Raw genomic sequence first — 20,093 nt, forward strand, 5'->3', positions numbered from 1 at the left:
TGGATTTAATTTCAGACAGTGAAAAGCTCAAGCAGTGCATTAAGTATAAACCCATAAGACAAAAATGGAACAAAAATTATTTACTTTGAATCTACACTTGACTTGCTAGACATTAAGGAACATGAAAGATCTTAGGTTCATTCTGTCGTCCCTGGAATCTTATTCAATTCAGGTTCACATCCAGGAGCCTATATCTTCATGTAATTGAGGCATGGTGGGTATTGAAGGGTAGGTGGCAGATTTAGGGGAAAACTCTTCTGCTAAGAGTGCAGAATAAGAGTGCAGTTTTAGATGATCTCTCTTGGCAAGCTGAATCTTCTTGGGTCTGGTTTGTTATGAGCCACATCCAAGTATACAAAAGCCTCTTTAATATGTGAACTATTCTAGTTTTGGTCTAGACATGGCCTGTGATAGGTCAGGAATGTAAAAGCCTCTTTAATAATGAACTGTTCTAATCTTTGTGGTCCAGACGTGTCCTGTGGTAGGTAAGTGTCTTGGGGTCAGTGCCCACCTACAGCAAACATGAGAGTTCAGTCTGACCCCTGCAAAACAGCCATTTTGCTAGATTCTTCACTTATTCACATTATCTTCTTCAAACCAGTACTTTGGTTGGTCTAGCAGTTTCTAAAAGTTGGCACTTGAATGTCTTTAAGACAACATAAACTGGCCAGTTAACTTCCTATTGTTACCTGGCTTGATTCATATGTTTGTGTTTCCTGCCTGTTCCTACAAGCATTCATTTCATTTGAAAAGGAAATGGACCTCATTTAGTCTGGAGAAGTATGCTGCACCTTCTTGTAGCACCATCTGGAAGGACATAGAATTAAGAGTGAAAGGGGACAGTTATGACCCCATCCAAAGAGACCAATTTCTAGCAATTTTCTCCTAAATTAGCATATGCCTATATGAATGGCTTTAAACTGATGCTTGCATGCATATTTAATAACATTCATGTTTCATAAAATTTATGTGGCATATAGTAAAAAATAAGTTACTTCTTACTATTGAAATTACATTAACTCATAGGAGACTTAACATTTATCAGGGGTGCAACTGTAATTATTAGCAAAATTTTATAAATTTTATTTGGTCATCAATAAATCAACAAAATGCACTGAAGTTTTGATGTTTTGGATGTTGCTGAATATGATTTTTTGTATGTGCCTTTGTTATGTGTGGACTGCTGCTGGGACTGCTTCACTATAATTCATCCCTGGCTTTGCCAATGCAAAATTAATTTCTCTTGCTTTGAGGATAGTGCTTCTTTTTCTTTTTAACTTTGTATTATTTGTAATATGAAAAATTTGGGTATGTTAACTGTTATGGTAGAATTTTTCTTAGAATTAAATATTTTCAGAGTTTGTTATAAGGAATAGAATTTTTTTCCTACCAAACAATTTGTTTTTAACATATCGTTCCAGTTTCTGTTACTATGGCAATGACGGCAGGGACTACAACAACCTTTCCTATGAGCAACCATACCCGGGAAAGAGTGACTGTAGCCAAGCTCACATTGGAAAATTTTTACAGCAATCTAATTTTACAGCATGAAGAAAGAGAAACCAGGTATAGTAAAGGCTGGTCAAAATTTTGTTCAGTTAAATGAACTATTGTGTTGTGAGTGGACTGTATATCAGGATCTTTATGGTATTTTATTCATTGACTTCCCCATGTTTTTCATCAATAATCTGAGTATTACAGATCCCTTTATGCTGTTTTTATGTTTTATGCACCAACAGTGCATCTGGTTATTTGTTTTATTTTCACAGAACAATTTTCTGGGGTATCCAAAGTCTTGTGCACTCAAATTCCCATAATCAATGTTTTAAGCTACAAAATTATGGTATATCAAGGGCTAGGGATGTAGCTCAGTAGTAACGTGCTTCTGTCAGTCCCCAGTACTAAAGGAAGAAAAAAAGAGAGAAAGAAAGATTACTTTTGACTAAGACAACTGGAAATATTTCATAAATGGTAGTGGCATTTAAACAAGGCTCTAAAGGAAGAATACTATTTATACATATGTAAAAGGAAGGAGAAGGAGGTACAGGAGCAGGAGGAAGGATATTAGAGATAGAACAAATCACTGTCAGGTCAGGTAGTGTCCAATATAGCTCAGGTACAGGATGTGCTAGATTTCAACATCCTGGGAGCTTCAGATGCTTTGTTAACGTAGCTGTTCTCTTGAGGGTGTAAAGCCTTGAAGATTTTTGAGCAGAGACCACAAATGTTTCTTTAAAAGAGAATTTTAACTGTGATACACAGAGAGGATGGACTGAGGTGGGAAATTAGAAACAAGAAAGGCTATGATGTAGTTCCAGCAAATGGAAAATTGACAATAGAGAAGAACTGACATGTGAAAGATTAATAGAAAATAGTAACTATTCAAATACAAAGTGTGAGGGAAATAAGTCAATGCTGGCCCAGATATTAATGCCTATGCAAACTGAGAGGGTACAATTTTGTGGAACAGAACTAGAGAAGAGTCAGATTTTGGACAGGTTTAACTGTGGATTAGACACAGGTGAGGAAAGAATTAGTGAACTAGATGATAAAGGGAAATAAAGTATAAGCATTCAGAAGTTGATTTTAGAGAGACAAAGTAGGGATATTTGAAAGAGAATTAAGATACATGGAACATAGTGAGAAGAGCTGACATATTTCTAAAGTTCCTAAAGGAAGAGAGGAACAAGATTGGAGTAGACACAAGCACAAACTTTACCACTAATAGAAGTTTTTGTAGAGTTCACTACTAGTAGAAATTGCAAAAGATTCTGTTTAGTCAGAAGGAAAGTGATTACAAATAGAACATCTAAATGGCTAATGCCTGGATAAATCTCAACAACTATTGTACAGATGCTCCCCTACTTAGTGATGGTTTGACTTATGATTTTTCAGCTTTATGATTGTGTGAAAGTGACATACATTCAATAGAAATTAGACTTTGGATTTTGTATTTTGATCTTTTCCAATATTCCTTCTTGATGCTGGGTACAGCTGTAGTCATCCACACTATCACAAGGTAAAACAACCAGTACTCTGTAGTGTACTATGTTGCCATGATGTTCAATATGCAAGTGCATTAAATGCATTTTAGCTGATGATATTTTCAACTTATGAAGGGTTTATTGAGATATAGCTATATCAAAACTCGAAAGCAACTGTATAAAACCACAAAAAAATGACAATAATGTCTTCTGTGTTTAATAATTAAAATATTTTCTAGTGACAGAATATAAGTCAAAAAGAAATAATTGAAATTAAAGATCTTTGTAGAAAAGGAATAAAGATTAACTTCAAACTTTGACAAATTAAGTAGGTATGTTGGAATTTCTTGGGTAACCACTAAATGAATAAAAATAGTTTGTAACTTCCAAACTAGTAGAAGGAAAAAAATAACATGAGATAAAACATCAATTCAAAAGAACTCAAAAAAGAAAAACTGAATTACTAAAAACAAAACAAAAAAAACCCTGAAATGCCAAAATAGAAGGGACATAATAGGTTAGGAAATCCAAATATATCAGTAAATGTAATTAAAGTTGCTAGAAGTGATTGGGTCATCATGGGAGAGTGAATAAAGTAAAAGGGATACAAGAAAAGAAAGACCTATGTATTTTAAAAAAAAAACAGGCACTTAAGGTTATTCTTCATAATTTTAAAAGGTCATTGTCTTTTTTTTTCTTTTTTTGCTGAAAATTTAAAGTGATTCTATTCCCAAAGGAAAGAATAAAAATATATGCTTTATTTATTTGTTTGTTTGTTTTCAGAGATACACATGAGAGTTTATTTGTCAGAGCTGACAAAGGCCATCTATAGGAGAGAGAGACCAAAATATGCTTTATTAAAAAAAAAATAGATTTAACTTCGCGTGCTATGGAAGACAAATTAGCTAGTCAGCTCATGTTTTTAAAAGCATATATTTTAAGAAAACATGTGATGTATTTTTGAGACCTAATTGGATAAATGCATAAGTCTAATAAATTATTTATCAGAGCAAAGTATAAGAGTGTTTTAGAAGGAAAGTTATTTTAAAAGAGGTACCAGAGAAGTCATGGCTTTCTGTTTAGATATGGTGGAAATGGATAAGTTACTGTTATCTCTTCCTAGAATGAAGAATGATTTCATGAAGTGTAAGTCTTGGCCGGAATCTAGGGGAAGAGAGGTAGTGGTGATTTGACTTAGAATAAAGTTGCTTGTATATTGATAGTCTTTCCCAGAATAATGGTTGTATTACTCTTTTCTACAGAGAAAACTGAAAATCATTCACCAAGCAACTCTGAAGTGCCTTGCTTAATGGCAGGCACAGAATCTGATGTTAGGGGCTTAGTCCGTTCTAAGGAATGGGCTATGGGGAAAAAATTCATTGTAATGGGCACTTCAGTAGGTGCCTATGGCAAGTTGGGGAAAGCATGTGAGTGGAGAATATGTTAGGTCTCATCTTCTCATCTGTGATTTACCAACAGGCTTTAGGTACTTCTGTTATAAATTTTCCATAGGTAAAAAGAATTTATTTTAATGATGGTTTAAGAAAGTGTTTTCTTTTGAATATATTATCATGAATAATAAATACCAAAAATAAGAAAAATGTTTCTGATAGTTTTCAATCAACTCTTAGATTCATTTGAGCAAATTCTGAAACGTTAGTCTTATTTGGGAATACTCCAAAACTAATTAGGACAAGTCCTCCCAGATTTATATTTAGGAAAAACCAATATAATAGAAATGAAATTGTTTTCTTGGAAATGAATTGTAAGATGTATCCGATAATCATCTCTCTAGTTACTTTATCCACATATCTTTCCACATCACAAATGCTTGTCTTAACTGACTTTAGGGGTGCCATTTTTTAAAAAATGAGTAATTGAACTTGGCAATTTCTAGAGAAGAAAATATTCTGAAAGTAGATCATTACATATATGCATATGGTTTTCTAATTTCTGAAGAATTTTAATAGAATAAGATATACAGTTGTAGTGAACATCTTTTTGTTGTAACTGTTAACTCATATTAATTGTATAGATTAATGAATTTCACTGCAACATTTCCATACGTATGTACATTTCCATACATATGTACATCATGCTTTTGGACATCTTTCCTTGATTAGGAAAATTGAGTTTAAAATGAGGGACTAACAAGCTCATTTGGCTGAAAAGTGTTAGAACCAGGATTCAAACACAGAGATATCCATCTTAAATTTTTATACTTTTTAGCTTTGTTACCTTTTTATTCTTTTATTATAAACACTGAGAAATATTACTGATTTAGGTACATTGTACATTAGATAACAGAGTGTTTCAACAGTACAATAATCACCTTTGCCAACAGTCATTTAGGCAGGAAAGTGAAGTAAACGATAGAAGTAGAGTTTACAGCTGGGGAATGTGGCTCGGTGGTAGCACTTGCCTATCATGCATGAGGTTCAGTCCCCAGCACTGATAAAAAAAGAAGTAATACTTTGTCCAATATAAGAAGCTAAATATAAATTAATATTTTGAGAAAGAAAATTATTCTTAGTGATTATTTTGATCCAACTTGAAAGATTTTCAATCTGAAGCAGTTAACTTGAATAAGTAAATGCTTTTCTTAAACGGGTATAGTTAGGAACATACTTAAAATTCTAATTATTTTTTTCTTTTGAAAAGGCAGAAGAAATTAGAAGTGGCCATGGAAGAAGAAGGATTAGCAGATGAAGAGGTAATGTATTTTATTACCTGTAATTACTATATAAAAGTAACCCCATTGATTTTTTTCTTTTTTATCAATATTAGTTGATTTTTAGATTTCATCATTTGAATATGAACTTTCTTTGTTGCAATCTCAGCTGTCTTTAGAAAGAGGCAGCTCTTTTTAAAAATTCCAAAAACATACTTTATCTATATCTATACAAGATGTATGAAACGAGGAAGTTAGTTCTCAAAGAGGAGTCACTTAATTGCTTAACTCTTCTCAATGTTTTTTCTAAATTTTTAAAAAGTTTTTAATAATTTTTTTTAGTTGTAGATGGACACAATTATTTTATTTTATTTATTTGTATGTGGTGCTGAGGATCAAAATCAGTACCTCACATGTGCTAGGCGAGCATTCTTACCACTAAGTAACAATCCCAGTCCTCTATATTTTTTTAAAACCATTTACTTCTCTAGCCTAACACTGCTACTCGTAATTTAAGCTACTGTATATTTCACCTCAGTAATACCTGCCTTGAAGAGGTTTCACTACCTCCTACTTGCAGTGTTCCTGCACACTGTATCCAGAGTGATTTGTTTGAAAATAGATTTGATTATATCACTGTTTTGCCTAATACTGTTCACTACACTCTTGGGAAAACTCTGTAACATTGGTGTATAAGACTTTACAAGTTGGCTTCTGCCCCTTCTCTAGCCTCATGCCTGCCTCCCTACCCCCATACCAACCATCATTGAATCACTATAATTTTCCCTCTCTCATCTTGGTCCTTGTCACATACTATTTCTGCCACTTGGAACTCTTGGTTATTCCTCCACAACTCCCTTTACCCTTCAAGGAGCTTTTAGGTCTCACTTTATGCATCACTTCTACAAGGCATCATCCTACCTTCTGTCACAGCACTATTTCTGTTGTGGTGGTACCCTCAAAATACTATCTTTCCAGAGAGCAGAGACTCTATAATGTCTTATTTAGCATTATACCTTCAGAGCTGGCAGGCTACAGTAAGTATTTGAGAGAATAAATGAACAATGGGTCTTGCCTTCAAGGAGTTTTCACATCAGGAGAGATTATGTATGTGTTTGTGTGTATATTCAAAATACGTGTACATTATAGAGCCGGAAGTGTACCTCAGTAGTAGAGTACATGCCTAGCGTGCATGAAGCCCTAATTGGATCTCCAGTTATGCCAAAAAAAAGAAAAGAAAAATAGATACACTTTGAAAATACAGAGACTTCTTCTTTTTCCTAGTTAGGGGGCCAGAGAAGTTTTGAAGCTTAAAGGATGAGTAGAATTTTGGCTATTCTGGGTCTCTTTATTTTTCACAATAGCCAAACTGTGAAACCAACCTAGATGCCCTTCAATAGATGAATGGATAAAGAAACTGTAGTATATATCCACAATAGAATATTACTCAACATTAAAAGAGAATAAAATCATAGCATTTGCAGGTAAATGGATGGAGTTGGAGAATATCATGCTAAGTGAAGTAAGCCAATCTCAAAAAACCAAAGGCTGAATGTTCTCTCTCATAAGTGGATGCTGATCCATAATGGGGGTGGGTGGGAAAATGGAGGAACTGTGATTGGGCAAAGGGGAGAGAAGAGGGGAGGGAGTATGGGGGCAGGAAAGATGATGGAACGAGATGGACATCATTACTCTAGGTACATGTATGACTGCACATATGGTGTGATGCTATATCGTGTACAACCAGAGAAATGAAAAGTTGTGCTGCAATTGTGTACAATGAATCAAAATGCACTCAGCTGTCATATATACCTAATTAAAATAAATAAAGAAGAATAAAATTTACTCTTCAGATGAGGTATATACCAAATAATGAATATGTATGCAGAATAATGAGTAATAACATTTGCACTCTAAAGGGTGCATGAAGAAAATAGCAAGCTAAGTTGACAGCACCAGTGGAAAGTAAGGTTTAGAATAGTTTACTAAGAAAGGTATACTTTTTTTCCTGGGTGGTAGGGAATCATAACTTAGATTAATTAGCAGTTGATAATCAGAACAGTGTCTCTATATTTAAAGAGTAAACTACCAAATGATGATTTGAAATCAACTCGTTATCTAATCTTACCTGCACCTTTCCCTCTGTGTGTAATATCTTGATTTATACAAAAGATGGTTACTTTGTTAATCACTTGATTCCATCTAGAAAACTCAAATATTTTTACATTTTAAATTATTATATATATAAAATTACTGTGATAAATATTTTAAAAGCTCATATCATTTATGCTCTTTTAATTTTAGTGAGAATGGTAATAATTTAAGTTTATATTCCAATCCAGAGAGAAACAAATAAGACCCAGCTTATCTTTCCTTATTTTTTATTTTTGCAGTGCTGGGCATCTAGATATACTTGTTTGCATGTCCATCTCATAAGGACATTTTTTGTTTAGTTCCACAAAGAGATTCTTTTTTCCCCTTTTTCTAAATAATCTTCTAGTTTGTCTGTTAATAAAGACTTACCTATCACTCTTTACTTTACAGTATAAGAAACTAAGAGCTCCAGTCCAAGTAGACTTCTCCCCTGGTGACTGTCATCAGTGGTAGAAACTGTGACAAATTAGGGAATTATTGTCCAGCTAAAGAGGATTGTCATTAGAGTGTGGCCAATTTCCTGTTTTTCAAAAAGAACTAGACATTTGGATTTTTATGTAAAATCACCTCTACTTTAAAATTTTTTTGGCAAATATTAGAATGTTTTAAAACAACTTGCCATCCAAATTAAATACATCTGTATGTCAAATATAATTAAACCTATTAGCTATTCAGTGAACTTTTTTTTTTTTTTTTTAAACTAGTCTATAGGCACTTTTAATGAAATGGTACAATCAGGTCATCTTCTGCATTCAGATTAGACAATTTTCTGTAACTATGCCTAAATGTACCCTGTTTCATGAGCTATAAAGGGAAAGATTCAGGATTATCTTTCAGAATTCTTAAGACGTATTCATTTATGTGACTAAAATTATTTTAAACCCGCCTTATTACTTTTAAGGACATGATGCTATAGTGCCACCAAGTGGCCTTTAAAAAGCTATAGTCTTAAAATTTAAAACAAGCTAATTTGAAGAGTTGTCTTTTACCAGTAATTCAGGCTTTTAAAATTATTCAGAAGGTATTTTTGAACACCTACTATGTTCAAAAAAGGTTACTGGCATTGCATTTTATGTAAAAAGAAGCAAAAATAGTCTTCACTGTTGCTCTAGGATCCACTTATGTTTTCACAATTATATAAATGTCATTTTAAGATGCATTAAACTGATTTCTAAAAGATTAAAATCACCCTGCATGATTAATTCAAACTAATACATAGGTACTAGGTTTGGATACCCTTTTGGTAAACAAAGTAATGATTATTGTATCTTTGTGTTAGTAATTTAATTTCTCTTATCTTATGACTTCTTATCAAAAGAAAAAATTCTCCTTCATTGTTGCCTACTTATTTTCCATAGTATCACTGGATTTTGTAATAAGTATTTGATGTGAAAAAGGATACTAAGCAAAGCTTTTCAATTTTTACATTTGAATTATTTTCACAGTGTCATAATTTCTACATTGTTGGGTCTGGGTAACTTCATTCAGCTGTCTGGATTGAAGACATAATCTCTTAATCTCATCTACTTATCTTTTTTTAATATCATTTTTTTATTGTTGTTGTTTATTTTTTATGTGGTGATAGGGATTGAACTCAGGGCCTCATGCATGCTAGGCAGGTGCTTTACCACTGAGTTATCTCCCCAGCCCCTCATCTGTTTATCTTGTAAAGAGGTATCAGAATTCCATTGTATTGATGATATACATTTACATATTTCTAATTAATTGTTAACCTAATTCTTTAAAACATATATACAGGATCAGGAAGAGATACTTCAATTTTTTTTTTTTTTTTTATTTAGGAGTAATAATTCTGGTCATTTTGATCTGTCTTTCCTTCTTAGCTGAACGACTAAAAACTAGGCAGGGTTCAGTTAAAGATGAGTGATACCTTATCCCTGTTTTTATGTTTATCATCTTTTAATATTGTAAGCACCTTTGAAACAACCTGATTATAAATTATCCTTTTAAATTATCTTTTTTCAATAGAAAAAATTACGCCGATCACAACATGCTCGCAAGGAAACGGAGTTTTTACGGCTCAAGAGGACCAGGCTTGGCTTGGATGACTTTGAGTCTCTGAAAGTTATAGGAAGAGGAGCTTTTGGAGAGGTGAGCTATTCTGCTGAAGCCACCACTGATGAAATATATATCCTAAGATAGTTTAAAATATCTATTCAAACATATTATTCCTAAATTACCACCAATGGCAAATATCAGCTTTCTTCAAAGGAACCTGCTCTAAACTCTTGAATTAAAAGTAGTGACTGTGTGTGTGTGTGTGTGTGTGTGTGTGTGTGTGTGTATTTATTTATTTATTTTTACTGAGGATTGAATCCAGGAATACTCTACCATGGAACCACATTCCCCGCCCTTTTTATTTTTTATTTTGAGACAGGATCTCAAAATAAGTTGCCCAGACTGGCCTCAACTTGTAATCCTCCTGCCTCAACCTTCTGAGTAACTGGAATTACAGGCATGCATCAACATGTTTGGCTATAATATGTATTTTTATATTATAGGTACGGCTGGTCCAAAAAAAAGATACAGGACATATCTATGCAATGAAGATATTGAGAAAGGCTGATATGCTTGAAAAAGAACAGGTATGGATTCTTTCACACATGCATTGCAAAGAAACAACCATGTCTAAGATGATAGGGTAGTGTTTATATTGGAATTTTTAAAATAAATCTGTCTTAATATATAATTGATTAATTTTTGATAGCCTGTTATAGTGTTTTCCAATTATTTATTTATTTATATTTTGGTGGTATTGGGGCTAAAACCCAGGGGGACTCTACCACTGAGATACATTTTCAATACTTTTTATTTGTTCTCTTTGGAAACAGGGTCTTACTAAATTACTGAGGATTTTGCCAAGTTTTTGAGACTGACCTTGAACTTAAGATCCTACTGCCTCAACCTCCTGAGTTGCTGGGATTATAGGTACACACTACCATGCCCAGCTCAATTCTTATATTTAAAATGTTTATAAATATCTATGTATTAGTTTTCTTGAGCTGCTATGGCAAAAACACTACAAGCTGAGTAGCTTATTTTCCTGTAGTTTTGGAGACTGGATGTCCCAAGATCAAAGTTCTTATAGTATTTAGTTTCTGGTGGGGCCTCTTTATCCTGACTTGCAGAAGGCTACTTTTCACTAAATATTCACATGGCCTTTCCTTGGTGAATGAAGGGAAGATGGGTGGTGGAGGGCCTCGGAGAATGAACACAAATACTCACATGAGAACTCCTGGCGTCTCTTCTTATAAGGACACTAACTTCACCCTTCGTCCTCATTAAACCTTTTTTAGAGGGCCTAGAGGTCCTGTCTCCAAATATAGTCATACTGGGGTGTTAGGACTTCACTATTACAATTTTGGGTGATTCATTCAGTTCATAACAGAATTCCTTCTAAAATACCCCCTTTTCTGATTTTGGTGGAAACAAAGAATAGTTCCCAACACTCTTAATCCTGTTGCATATCAAATTAGCAGAACTAGCTTCCTGAGAATTTACTGGTTTTACCTATTTCCAATATCTGTTCACTGCTCTTTTTCTATTCCTTGGTTCACTCTCTGTTTCCTGGGACTTAATGCAGTTCTGTGGGGTGGCCATAATGTCTGAAAACACTGGTATGTTTCCATTTCATAGGTGTTCTGTATTCCCAGTCTGGATGGACACCCTGTAAAACTCTAAATTGAATACATATTCTGGTGAAGGACTCAACAATAGGAGCATAAGGAGAGATGGCACCTCTTCTTAGATTTTGTTTGTTCGTCCCCCACAATTCTTACTTTGTCATTGCAGCAGTAAAATATTGATTTTTATTTCACTATGACACACTTGGATTTTCACTGCATTGTTTTGCTTTGTTCTTTCTTCCATAGCATTTATTCAGTTATTGAGTATCTACAGTATACCAAATACCATTGTAGGTTCAGGAATACTGTGTGTGTGTGTGTGTGTGTGTGTGCGCGCGCGCGCGTGTTCAGCAGTGGTGAGGGCCTTCTGAATGCTAGGCATGTGCTTTAATCCTGAGCTACCACCCCACCCTGGGATACAATAGTTAACAAATCTGATCCTTGTTCTTTTGAAACAATGGAGAGACTGCACAGACAGCTATATCAAATTGTAATGATTGATAAATATTATGCGAAAATTTCTTTAAAAGGATCGGTGATATATATGATCTGGGTTAAAGAGGAAGAATTCCGTCAGGGGCAGTTTCTCTTAGGAAGGAATATTTGATGAGAGACTGAATGATGAGAAAGAATGACATCATTAGAATAAAGGTCTTGGGAGCAAATCCAGAGACCTGAGGCAGGAATAACCTTAGTCTGCTCAGAGAGAAGGAAACCATGTGTCTAGAATTAAGTGAGGGAAAAGTGATTAGAAATGAAGTGGAAAAGGTAGGCAGTAGCCAGATCACATGGGACTTTGAAAGCCATGATCTAGAATTTGGGTTTTATTCTGAGTACAATGGGATGATATTGTTTGTTTTATTTTTCCCCCATGTTTAAGCTGGGCAGTCATGTGTGTTTTTTTTTTCGTTTTTTTTTTTTTTTTTAAACAAAAATGAATTCATCTTTTTGCTTGCTTATAGGCAAAGCATGATTTGAAGCACAGAGACCACCTGGGAGAGTATGTCGTTTCCATCCAGGATGTAGTTGTGGCTTACACTTTGGTTACGATAGTAAAGTTGAAGAAAAATTAAAATAGATTAAGAGTGTGTGTTTTTGCAGGAAGAGTTAGCAGATTTTGCTCTGATGGATTATTGCAGAATGAGAGGATGGGCAGAATTGTGAGAGGAAGGGAAGAAACAAGGACAAAGTAATGGGACAAGATGAAATTGCCTAGGGAATGAGTATAGATAGAGAAGAAGGCCTGGATCCCAGCACCACACAGAGGACGAAACTACAAAGGAGACGAGTATCTTGGCAAGGAGAAGTCTAACTGGAATAGTGGAAAACAGAATGGGAAGCAACAATTGGAGAAGTGAGTAGTGGTAAATTCTTAATGTGAAGCAGATTAAAGAATAGATTAGTAAAGTGAGAGTTAGGGCCGAAAGGGATTTTTTTGTTTTTATTTTTGTTTTAGGACAAGAAATGTCTTAGTTGGAAGAATTCATTAGAAAGGAAAAAAATTGAAGGTGCAGGAAAAAAAGGAGAGATAACTGCAGCAGTATGCTGGAGGACAGGACCAGAAACCCATCTAGTAAAACAGAAGAAAAGCAGAAAAATGGGAATATAGAGTGGTTGTTCTGGCATTGGGAAGTTCCAGGTTTCTGCCTGAGTACAAAGGAGCAGTCACTGGCTTGGAGTAAAGGTGCAGCTTGTTGGAGGTCAAAAAGAGAGAAAAGTGCAAAATAGTTATCTGGAAGTGTGGGAAAGGATACTTGCTATGGCAAATGCCCACTGAGATTTGTATTCATGAATTTATGGTGAAACCAGTTGGTAGTTGGGTGCTTTTCACCCTGGTTTCAGCTGAAGTGACAGGGTGAAAGGAACCATCCAGAGGAGAGGTTTTAGGGGACTTTGTTGATGACACTATGATTCCAGAGGGAAGAGGTTTGGAAGGCAAGAAAGATGGAGCTGTCAAGCTAGAGCAGAGAATTATAGATAATGATTGGAATGTAAGTTTGGGTAAAGATGATAGCTTCAGAGACTAGGAGGTACGTAGGAATCTAACTTAGCCATAATAGGAAAAATCCTAGATATGGTTTTAGAGGAAGGACAAAAGGTAGCACTTAATTGAAGCTGTAGTCAAGCTACTAGTCATGTGGCTACTGAGCACTAGAAATGTAGCCACTCTGAATTGAGATGTACTGTAAATGTAAACTACACACTAAATGAAGACTCAGGGTCAAAAATATAAAATATCTCAACAATTTTATATCAATTAGATATTTAATTTAGGAATATCAGATTATACAAACTATTACTAAAATTAATTTCACCTAGCTTTTTTTTTTTTTTTTTTTTTTTTTTGCTTTAATATAGCTACTGGAAAATTTAAAATTACATGTGTGGCTTGCGTTATATTTGTATTGGACAGCATGGTCTCAAATATTTTGCTAGAAGTTGAGGCGCCTCTGGACTATTGTTCTTTCTTGTACAGAGGAAGTCTTACCAGCTTTGCATGCAGTCAGTTTTTGCATTTTGGAATTGTCCCCCACTTCCCATCTCATAAATTAATCTGCATTCTTTTACCACTGAATTTCATTTTATTTATTTTTATTTTTTAATTTGTTTTAATTAGTTATACATGACAGTAAAATGCATTTATATACTTTGATATATTATACATAGACGGGATCTGATTTCTCATTTTTCTGAGTGTATATATTGAGAATCTCATTGATCTTACAGTCACGTATATACATAAAGTAATAATGTCTGTTTCATTCTACTGTTCTCCCTATCCTCACATCCCTTCCCTCCCCTCCCTTCTGAATTTCCTTTTAGAAAACTTTTCCAATTCTACTCTGTATTTCAAGGTTTGTCACAGATACTGTAGTGCTAAACACCCCCAAAATCAAATCGCAGGCCTTGTGCTGCCACATCACCATACATCATCCTTTCAAATCTTCTGATCCCATTTGGGAAACATACCATGTAATCTAGCTGTAAGATATTTTAAAATAATCAAGCCAAGTTTATGATATAGTTTTTTTCCTGACAACATCACACGTAGCTCCAAAAGTTCACGGCTTTTCCTTTACTGCCTTAAAATGCTTTGTAAAAAGAAATTGGTACAAATTTTTATTATCATTTTTTTTCCTTATTGAGTCAAATCCAGAGAGAAAATAGTTTTTTGATGCCAGAAAGCAGGTTCTTTGTTCTTCACTCTTGTGCTATGCTCTCAGCATTTATTGAACCAGGCAATAACAGTAATTCCCCAAATGACTTCTCAAGCAGATCAGATTTTATTATCCTTAAAAGGCTTTCAAATAAGTGCTTTCAGTGTGCTTTGGACCAGAGTTCTTAGTGGTACACAGTGAAAATATCAAAAGTATAAAATCAAATCTTGTTGATAAATCCTTGAACAAAGAACATGTAAACATACTAATGCAAAAGCATCTGGAAACTGAAGTTATACCAACCTCATAAATTATTCAGTTTATGAAATTTCTAGTCTATACAATTTTTACATAATGGTATCCCAGGTAATTATGTGTCTGACAAATCAGTAGGAAAACTTCAAAAACTTATACTATTTTGCTGTAACTAATGATTAGAGATTTTCTAACAATAACTTAATATAATATAAAATTATTACAAATGTTCCTCCGTATAAAAGCTAACAAAGATCAAACTGGGCCCTCTTTTTAATGGCTAAAAGTAGTTTTAGTAAACCTTGGCTTTGTGATACTAATCTATATGGCATTGTTTACTGCTTTTAACAAAGTCAAACTAATGTCCTGAATTTATGTAACAAAGCCAGGATTCTTGCCCTGGTTGAGAGGTTTTAGTTGGGAAGATTGTGGACTAGTCATTACCCTATCTCAAAGGCCTCAGCTTTCCATAATGTACCTTTTGATCTCATCTTTTCAACCCTAAAGATATTAGCTAAAACAAACTATTTCGTGAGAGTCTCCATATTTAATGAGAATTTGAACATGCATTATGTTTGAAATCTTTTTTCAAATTCCAGTTTTCCTTCATGACAATTATGGATGCATAATTTTAAGAGGGAAACTTGAAAAATGTGTAATGTGTTACAATTATTCTTTTAAAACATATTCCTCTAGGTGGCACATATCCGAGCAGAAAGAGATATTTTGGTGGAAGCAGATGGTGCCTGGGTGGTGAAGATGTTTTACAGTTTTCAGGATAAGAGGAACCTTTATCTTATCATGGAATTTCTTCCTGGAGGTAAAGAAAACATTATAGCAATGACAAGCTGACCAAGCATATCTTTACATGTAATAATAACTTTGTTGATTAGGTTTACTTTTATAGTTCTAGTTATGGGGTTTATATACTCACAGTTTTTCAGAATTTCCTTGTATAATAATATTCATTTTGACCACAAATCAGGTCAAATCAAATCAAATTTTGAAGGAATGATTAGATTGGTGTGCCGCAGTCTGGCTGGGCACAATTCAGGAGCCACTTGTCAAAAGAAACGAACTTTATTCTTAGAACACACAGGGTACCACACAGCTCTTCAGGAAAACCCTCAGAGCTCAACTGCCATCACCGCTTCCCACAAGCCTCTCAACCTCCCCCACTCCTCCTGCTCTTGAGGCCGATTGGCTGGGTCGTGTGGGCGGAGCCAAAAAAAAGTCCCCCAATGAGCAGCTCCGTGGTCTGAAAGGGCGGGGAAACAACCCAATGAGCATGACCGCAGAGGAACTAATCAGTTGACAGCTAGAAGTTTGCTGGCAGCTGGAAGTTTGCTGGGGCCCCTTCGGCTGTGGCTCTCAACATTGGTGCATTTTAAATACTACCATTCTGGGTTCACTGCAACCCTTAGATTGTTATAAGTGTAGAGTTAAAACAAAAAGCCAATAAAATAAAAACAAATACCCAGCAGGAAAATGACTGACAGTGTACAGAAGAGAAACTCTGGCTGCTTTATATAGGAAAATGTTCACCTTCACCTATATTCAGGGAAATGCTTTTTTTTTTTCTTTCTTTCTTTCTTTTTTTTTTTTTTTTTTTTTAATGTGTGTGTGAGTGTGTGTTTGTTGCTGGGGATTGAACCCAGGGCCTTGTGCATACAAGGTAAACACTCTACCAACTGAGCTATATCCCCAGCCCCAGTGAAATGCATTGTAAATAGGAATGATATATCATTTCACACTCATCAGATTATCAAAAGCCTTCAAGTCTGATAATAATGAATATTGATAAGACTGTAGAAGATACTGACCTCCTGTAAGTAGATCTATAACTTTGATGGAGAGCAATTTAGAGATGTTCAGTGAATCTGAAAATGCATGTGGCCTATGATCCAGTACTTTCACAACCAGCTGTTCTCCCTGAAGATTCTCCCTACATGTGCACAAGAAATGTGCAAAAGAATGCTTAATAATAATAGTGAAAAACTACATGCAAGACAAATGCCTGTCATTAGAAGTATAGAACAATAAAATCTGTCCAAATTATGTGATGGAAATTTTTTAGCTGTAATTAAAAGTCATAAGCTCTATCTGATTCCAGAATAAATTCAGAAACAGTGGAATGAAATAAAAACAAGCTGTGAAATTACACATAATTTGACAGCATTTAGGTAAAATTTAAAAAACCCAAAACTATAAATTTCTAGATTAATACATACATATGTGAAACCATATTTTATAAATAAGCCGGAAGGATACACACCAAACCAAATTATCCATTGTTACTCAGCTAAGAGGGAGTGGGAAATAGAATGGGAGTGGAGGACAAAGAATACTTCTGTATAGTCTTTTTTTAAAAAGACTCAAAGCAGATATGAGAAAATATTATCAGTTATCAATCCTGTGTTGCAAATGCACTAGTGCTTACAGTACTAAAAACTACTTATTATTTGCCCTTTTTTAAAGGAAAATTTTTCTTGAAAATAAAAGACTGCCTAGAAGTGATTTCTTAAAGTGAGCTAATGTTCTATTTTCTTTGGACTAAGGAGCTCAGGCTATTTTTGAAACTTTAAAGAGTATGTCTGGTTTCCTGCTGTGTTTATTCTGATTCTTTTTGCAGTTTGACTTATTTTCTTCAGCAACTTATTCTGAATGGAGTTATATTTCTTCATCAGCTTCTATCAGCTCTGTTCTGATTTGGTTTCAAAAGACTCTCTACTCTAAAACCATTGCATGTCATCAAAATTTGCTTATGCAACGTGACTTTTGTTTAGCTCCAGAGATGGTTAGAGGTGTACTGGGTGGATCACAAAATGCCAAATCGGACATACATTGTAAAAATACAAAGAAAGCTTTTGCAGGGTATTTCCTCCCCTTTTGAAGCATTTTCAGTAACATGATGCTTCCCTTTTCTTAGGTGACATGATGACATTGTTAATGAAGAAGGATACCTTGACAGAAGAGGAAACACAGTTCTACATTTCAGAGACTGTTCTGGCAATAGATGCAATCCACCAGTTGGGCTTCATCCATCGGGATATCAAGCCAGACAACCTTTTATTGGATGCCAAGGCATGTGCATAAACTGGTGAATTATGAGGTTGCTGATTAGTTTATAGAGTAAAGCTGGTTTTATGATTAAAAATATACAACTGTAATTTGAATTATTTCCGAACAGCACAATAGGAGAGGCCTCTGGAGTGGAATGTATCATGGGGATATGATTTTTTTTTTTTTTGCAGTGCTGGGGATAAATCCATGTTTTGTTTTGTTTTTTAATCTCCTTCTATTTTATGCTTTAAAAAAAAAATCCTCCTCCTCCAATATTTCTAAGTTTACATTTTTATCTGTATGAATTTTAAGCCAAAGATTTTAATAATAATTGCATTTAAAAGAGGAGTTTATAATAAGGCCTTTTTTTCAAAGTTGATATAATCTGGTTTTACTGAAATTTTTTTTAGGGACATGTAAAATTATCTGATTTTGGTTTATGCACGGGGTTAAAGAAAGCTCACAGGACTGAATTCTACAGAAATCTTACACACAACCCACCAAGTGACTTCTGTAAGTTTGCTTTTTTATTTTGATTAAGATATTATAGCTGATTAAATGCAGTACTGTTAAGAAATGATAATTTTCTCCCTTCCTCTCCCCACTCAACTGAATTTACCTTGTGTTTTAGATGTTTATATGTGATTTGTCTTTTGCTAAGAGTTTTCCCCTCGTGATTATAATTCTGTCTTGTTGAAATTAGCATTTCAGAACATGAACTCAAAGAGGAAAGCGGAAACATGGAAGAAAAACAGGAGACAACTGGTGAGTTAACCACATTTTCAAGAGAGAATTTTGTGTGCTGGTCCTAAAATCTCATCTGTTTTCTACTTAATTGTTTTGTCTTCACAGTGATTAGTACTCCCTTCAATGATGGTGCTTGTTCTGGGCTCACATAGTTTTCTGTTTCTTTTTATGATTTTCTTGCCTATAAAGCAAACTAGAAAAATCTACTTTATGATTTAATTTTAGAGTACTTTATTGAGAATTAATATGAGTAAGTAATTCATCTGTTTAATAGTAATTAGCACTGTAAATAAAACATACTGAGTGTGTGAATGGCATGAGATTTCCATTTCCTTGTTTTCTGTGCTGTGATATAAATCCTGATACAAAAAATAACAATTGTAAAAAAGTGGTTGCCCTTTTCTATGAACTTCTTTAGAGATCAAGTAAATAGGAAATTTGGGATTTCAACAGTGTTATGATAGAATAGATTCAAAACTGCCTCAAGCTGGGTATGGTGGTGCAGGCCTATAATCCCAGCATCTTGAGAGGCTTCAACAGCAGGATCACAGGTTTGAGGCCAGCCTCTAAAATTTAGCGAGACTCTCAGCAACTTAGTGAGATCCTTTCTCAAAATAAAAAGTAATGGGCTAGGGTTGTAGCTCAGTGGCAGAACACTTGTCTAGCATGTGTGAGGCACTGGGTTTGATTCTCAGCATTGCATATAAATGTACAAAATAAAGATCCAAATAAAATAACACCACCCTTTTTTTTTTTTAAAAAAAAAGGGTGGTGTTATTTTAAAAAAAAAAAAAAAGCAAAAAAGTGGTTCATACCTGTAATCCCAGCAGCTCAGGAGGCTGAGGTAGGAAGATCTTGATCTCAAAGCCAGCCTCCGCAAAAGTGAGGTGCTGACTAACTCAGTGAGACCCTGTCTCTAAATAAAATACAAAATAGGGCTGGGAATGTGGCTCAGTAGTTGAGTATCAATCCCCAGTACAAAAAAAAAAAAAAAAGAAGTAAAAAAGGGCTTGGGATGTAGCTCAGCCATAAAATGCCCCTGGATTATATCCCCAGTAACCAACCCTCCCACCCCCACAAAAAATTTGCCACAGGTAAACTTCATTATTCCGTTAATGTAGAATTACACTACTTTTAACCCCATACTATTTCTCCTCTGTTACTTAGCAAATTTATAAGAATTGTTTCCCCCTTTTCCTCTTTCCCTTTATCCAGAACCATGAACATTCATAAGATGAAGAATGTGCCTTTTGACTTTGTTTTTCCACCTTCTCATACAATGTCTGGCACATATAGATACTCTATAAATATTTGTTCACTTCAACCAAGTAATGAATGAGGATTCTAACTCACCATTCCTTTAGGGAAGTAAATAGACTGAAAAATAATATTTTGACACCCTCTAAAACCAAAT

At 34.5% G+C, this 20,093-nt stretch overlaps 1 protein-coding gene across 2 annotated transcripts in view; it reads left to right on the forward strand.

Moving 5' to 3' along the window:
* Positions 1–20,093, forward strand: part of Stk38l (serine/threonine kinase 38 like) — a 69,536-nt gene that overhangs the window by 41,589 nt on the left and 7,854 nt on the right. For both annotated transcript variants that reach the window (XM_077109294.1, XM_077109295.1), the window contains exons 2-9: positions 1,422–1,566; positions 5,646–5,697; positions 9,799–9,921; positions 10,332–10,415; positions 15,566–15,689; positions 17,799–17,953; positions 18,343–18,445; positions 18,636–18,697. In XM_077109294.1, the coding sequence (XP_076965409.1) occupies positions 1,433–1,566; positions 5,646–5,697; positions 9,799–9,921; positions 10,332–10,415; positions 15,566–15,689; positions 17,799–17,953; positions 18,343–18,445; positions 18,636–18,697 (837 nt within the window). In that variant the 5' untranslated portion in view covers positions 1,422–1,432. The remainder of the gene's footprint in view (positions 1–1,421; positions 1,567–5,645; positions 5,698–9,798; positions 9,922–10,331; positions 10,416–15,565; positions 15,690–17,798; positions 17,954–18,342; positions 18,446–18,635; positions 18,698–20,093) is intronic.

Source organism: Callospermophilus lateralis, chromosome 4 (assembly GCF_048772815.1).
Source record: "Callospermophilus lateralis isolate mCalLat2 chromosome 4, mCalLat2.hap1, whole genome shotgun sequence".
In the NCBI taxonomy this organism is placed as follows: Eukaryota; Metazoa; Chordata; class Mammalia; order Rodentia; family Sciuridae; genus Callospermophilus; species Callospermophilus lateralis.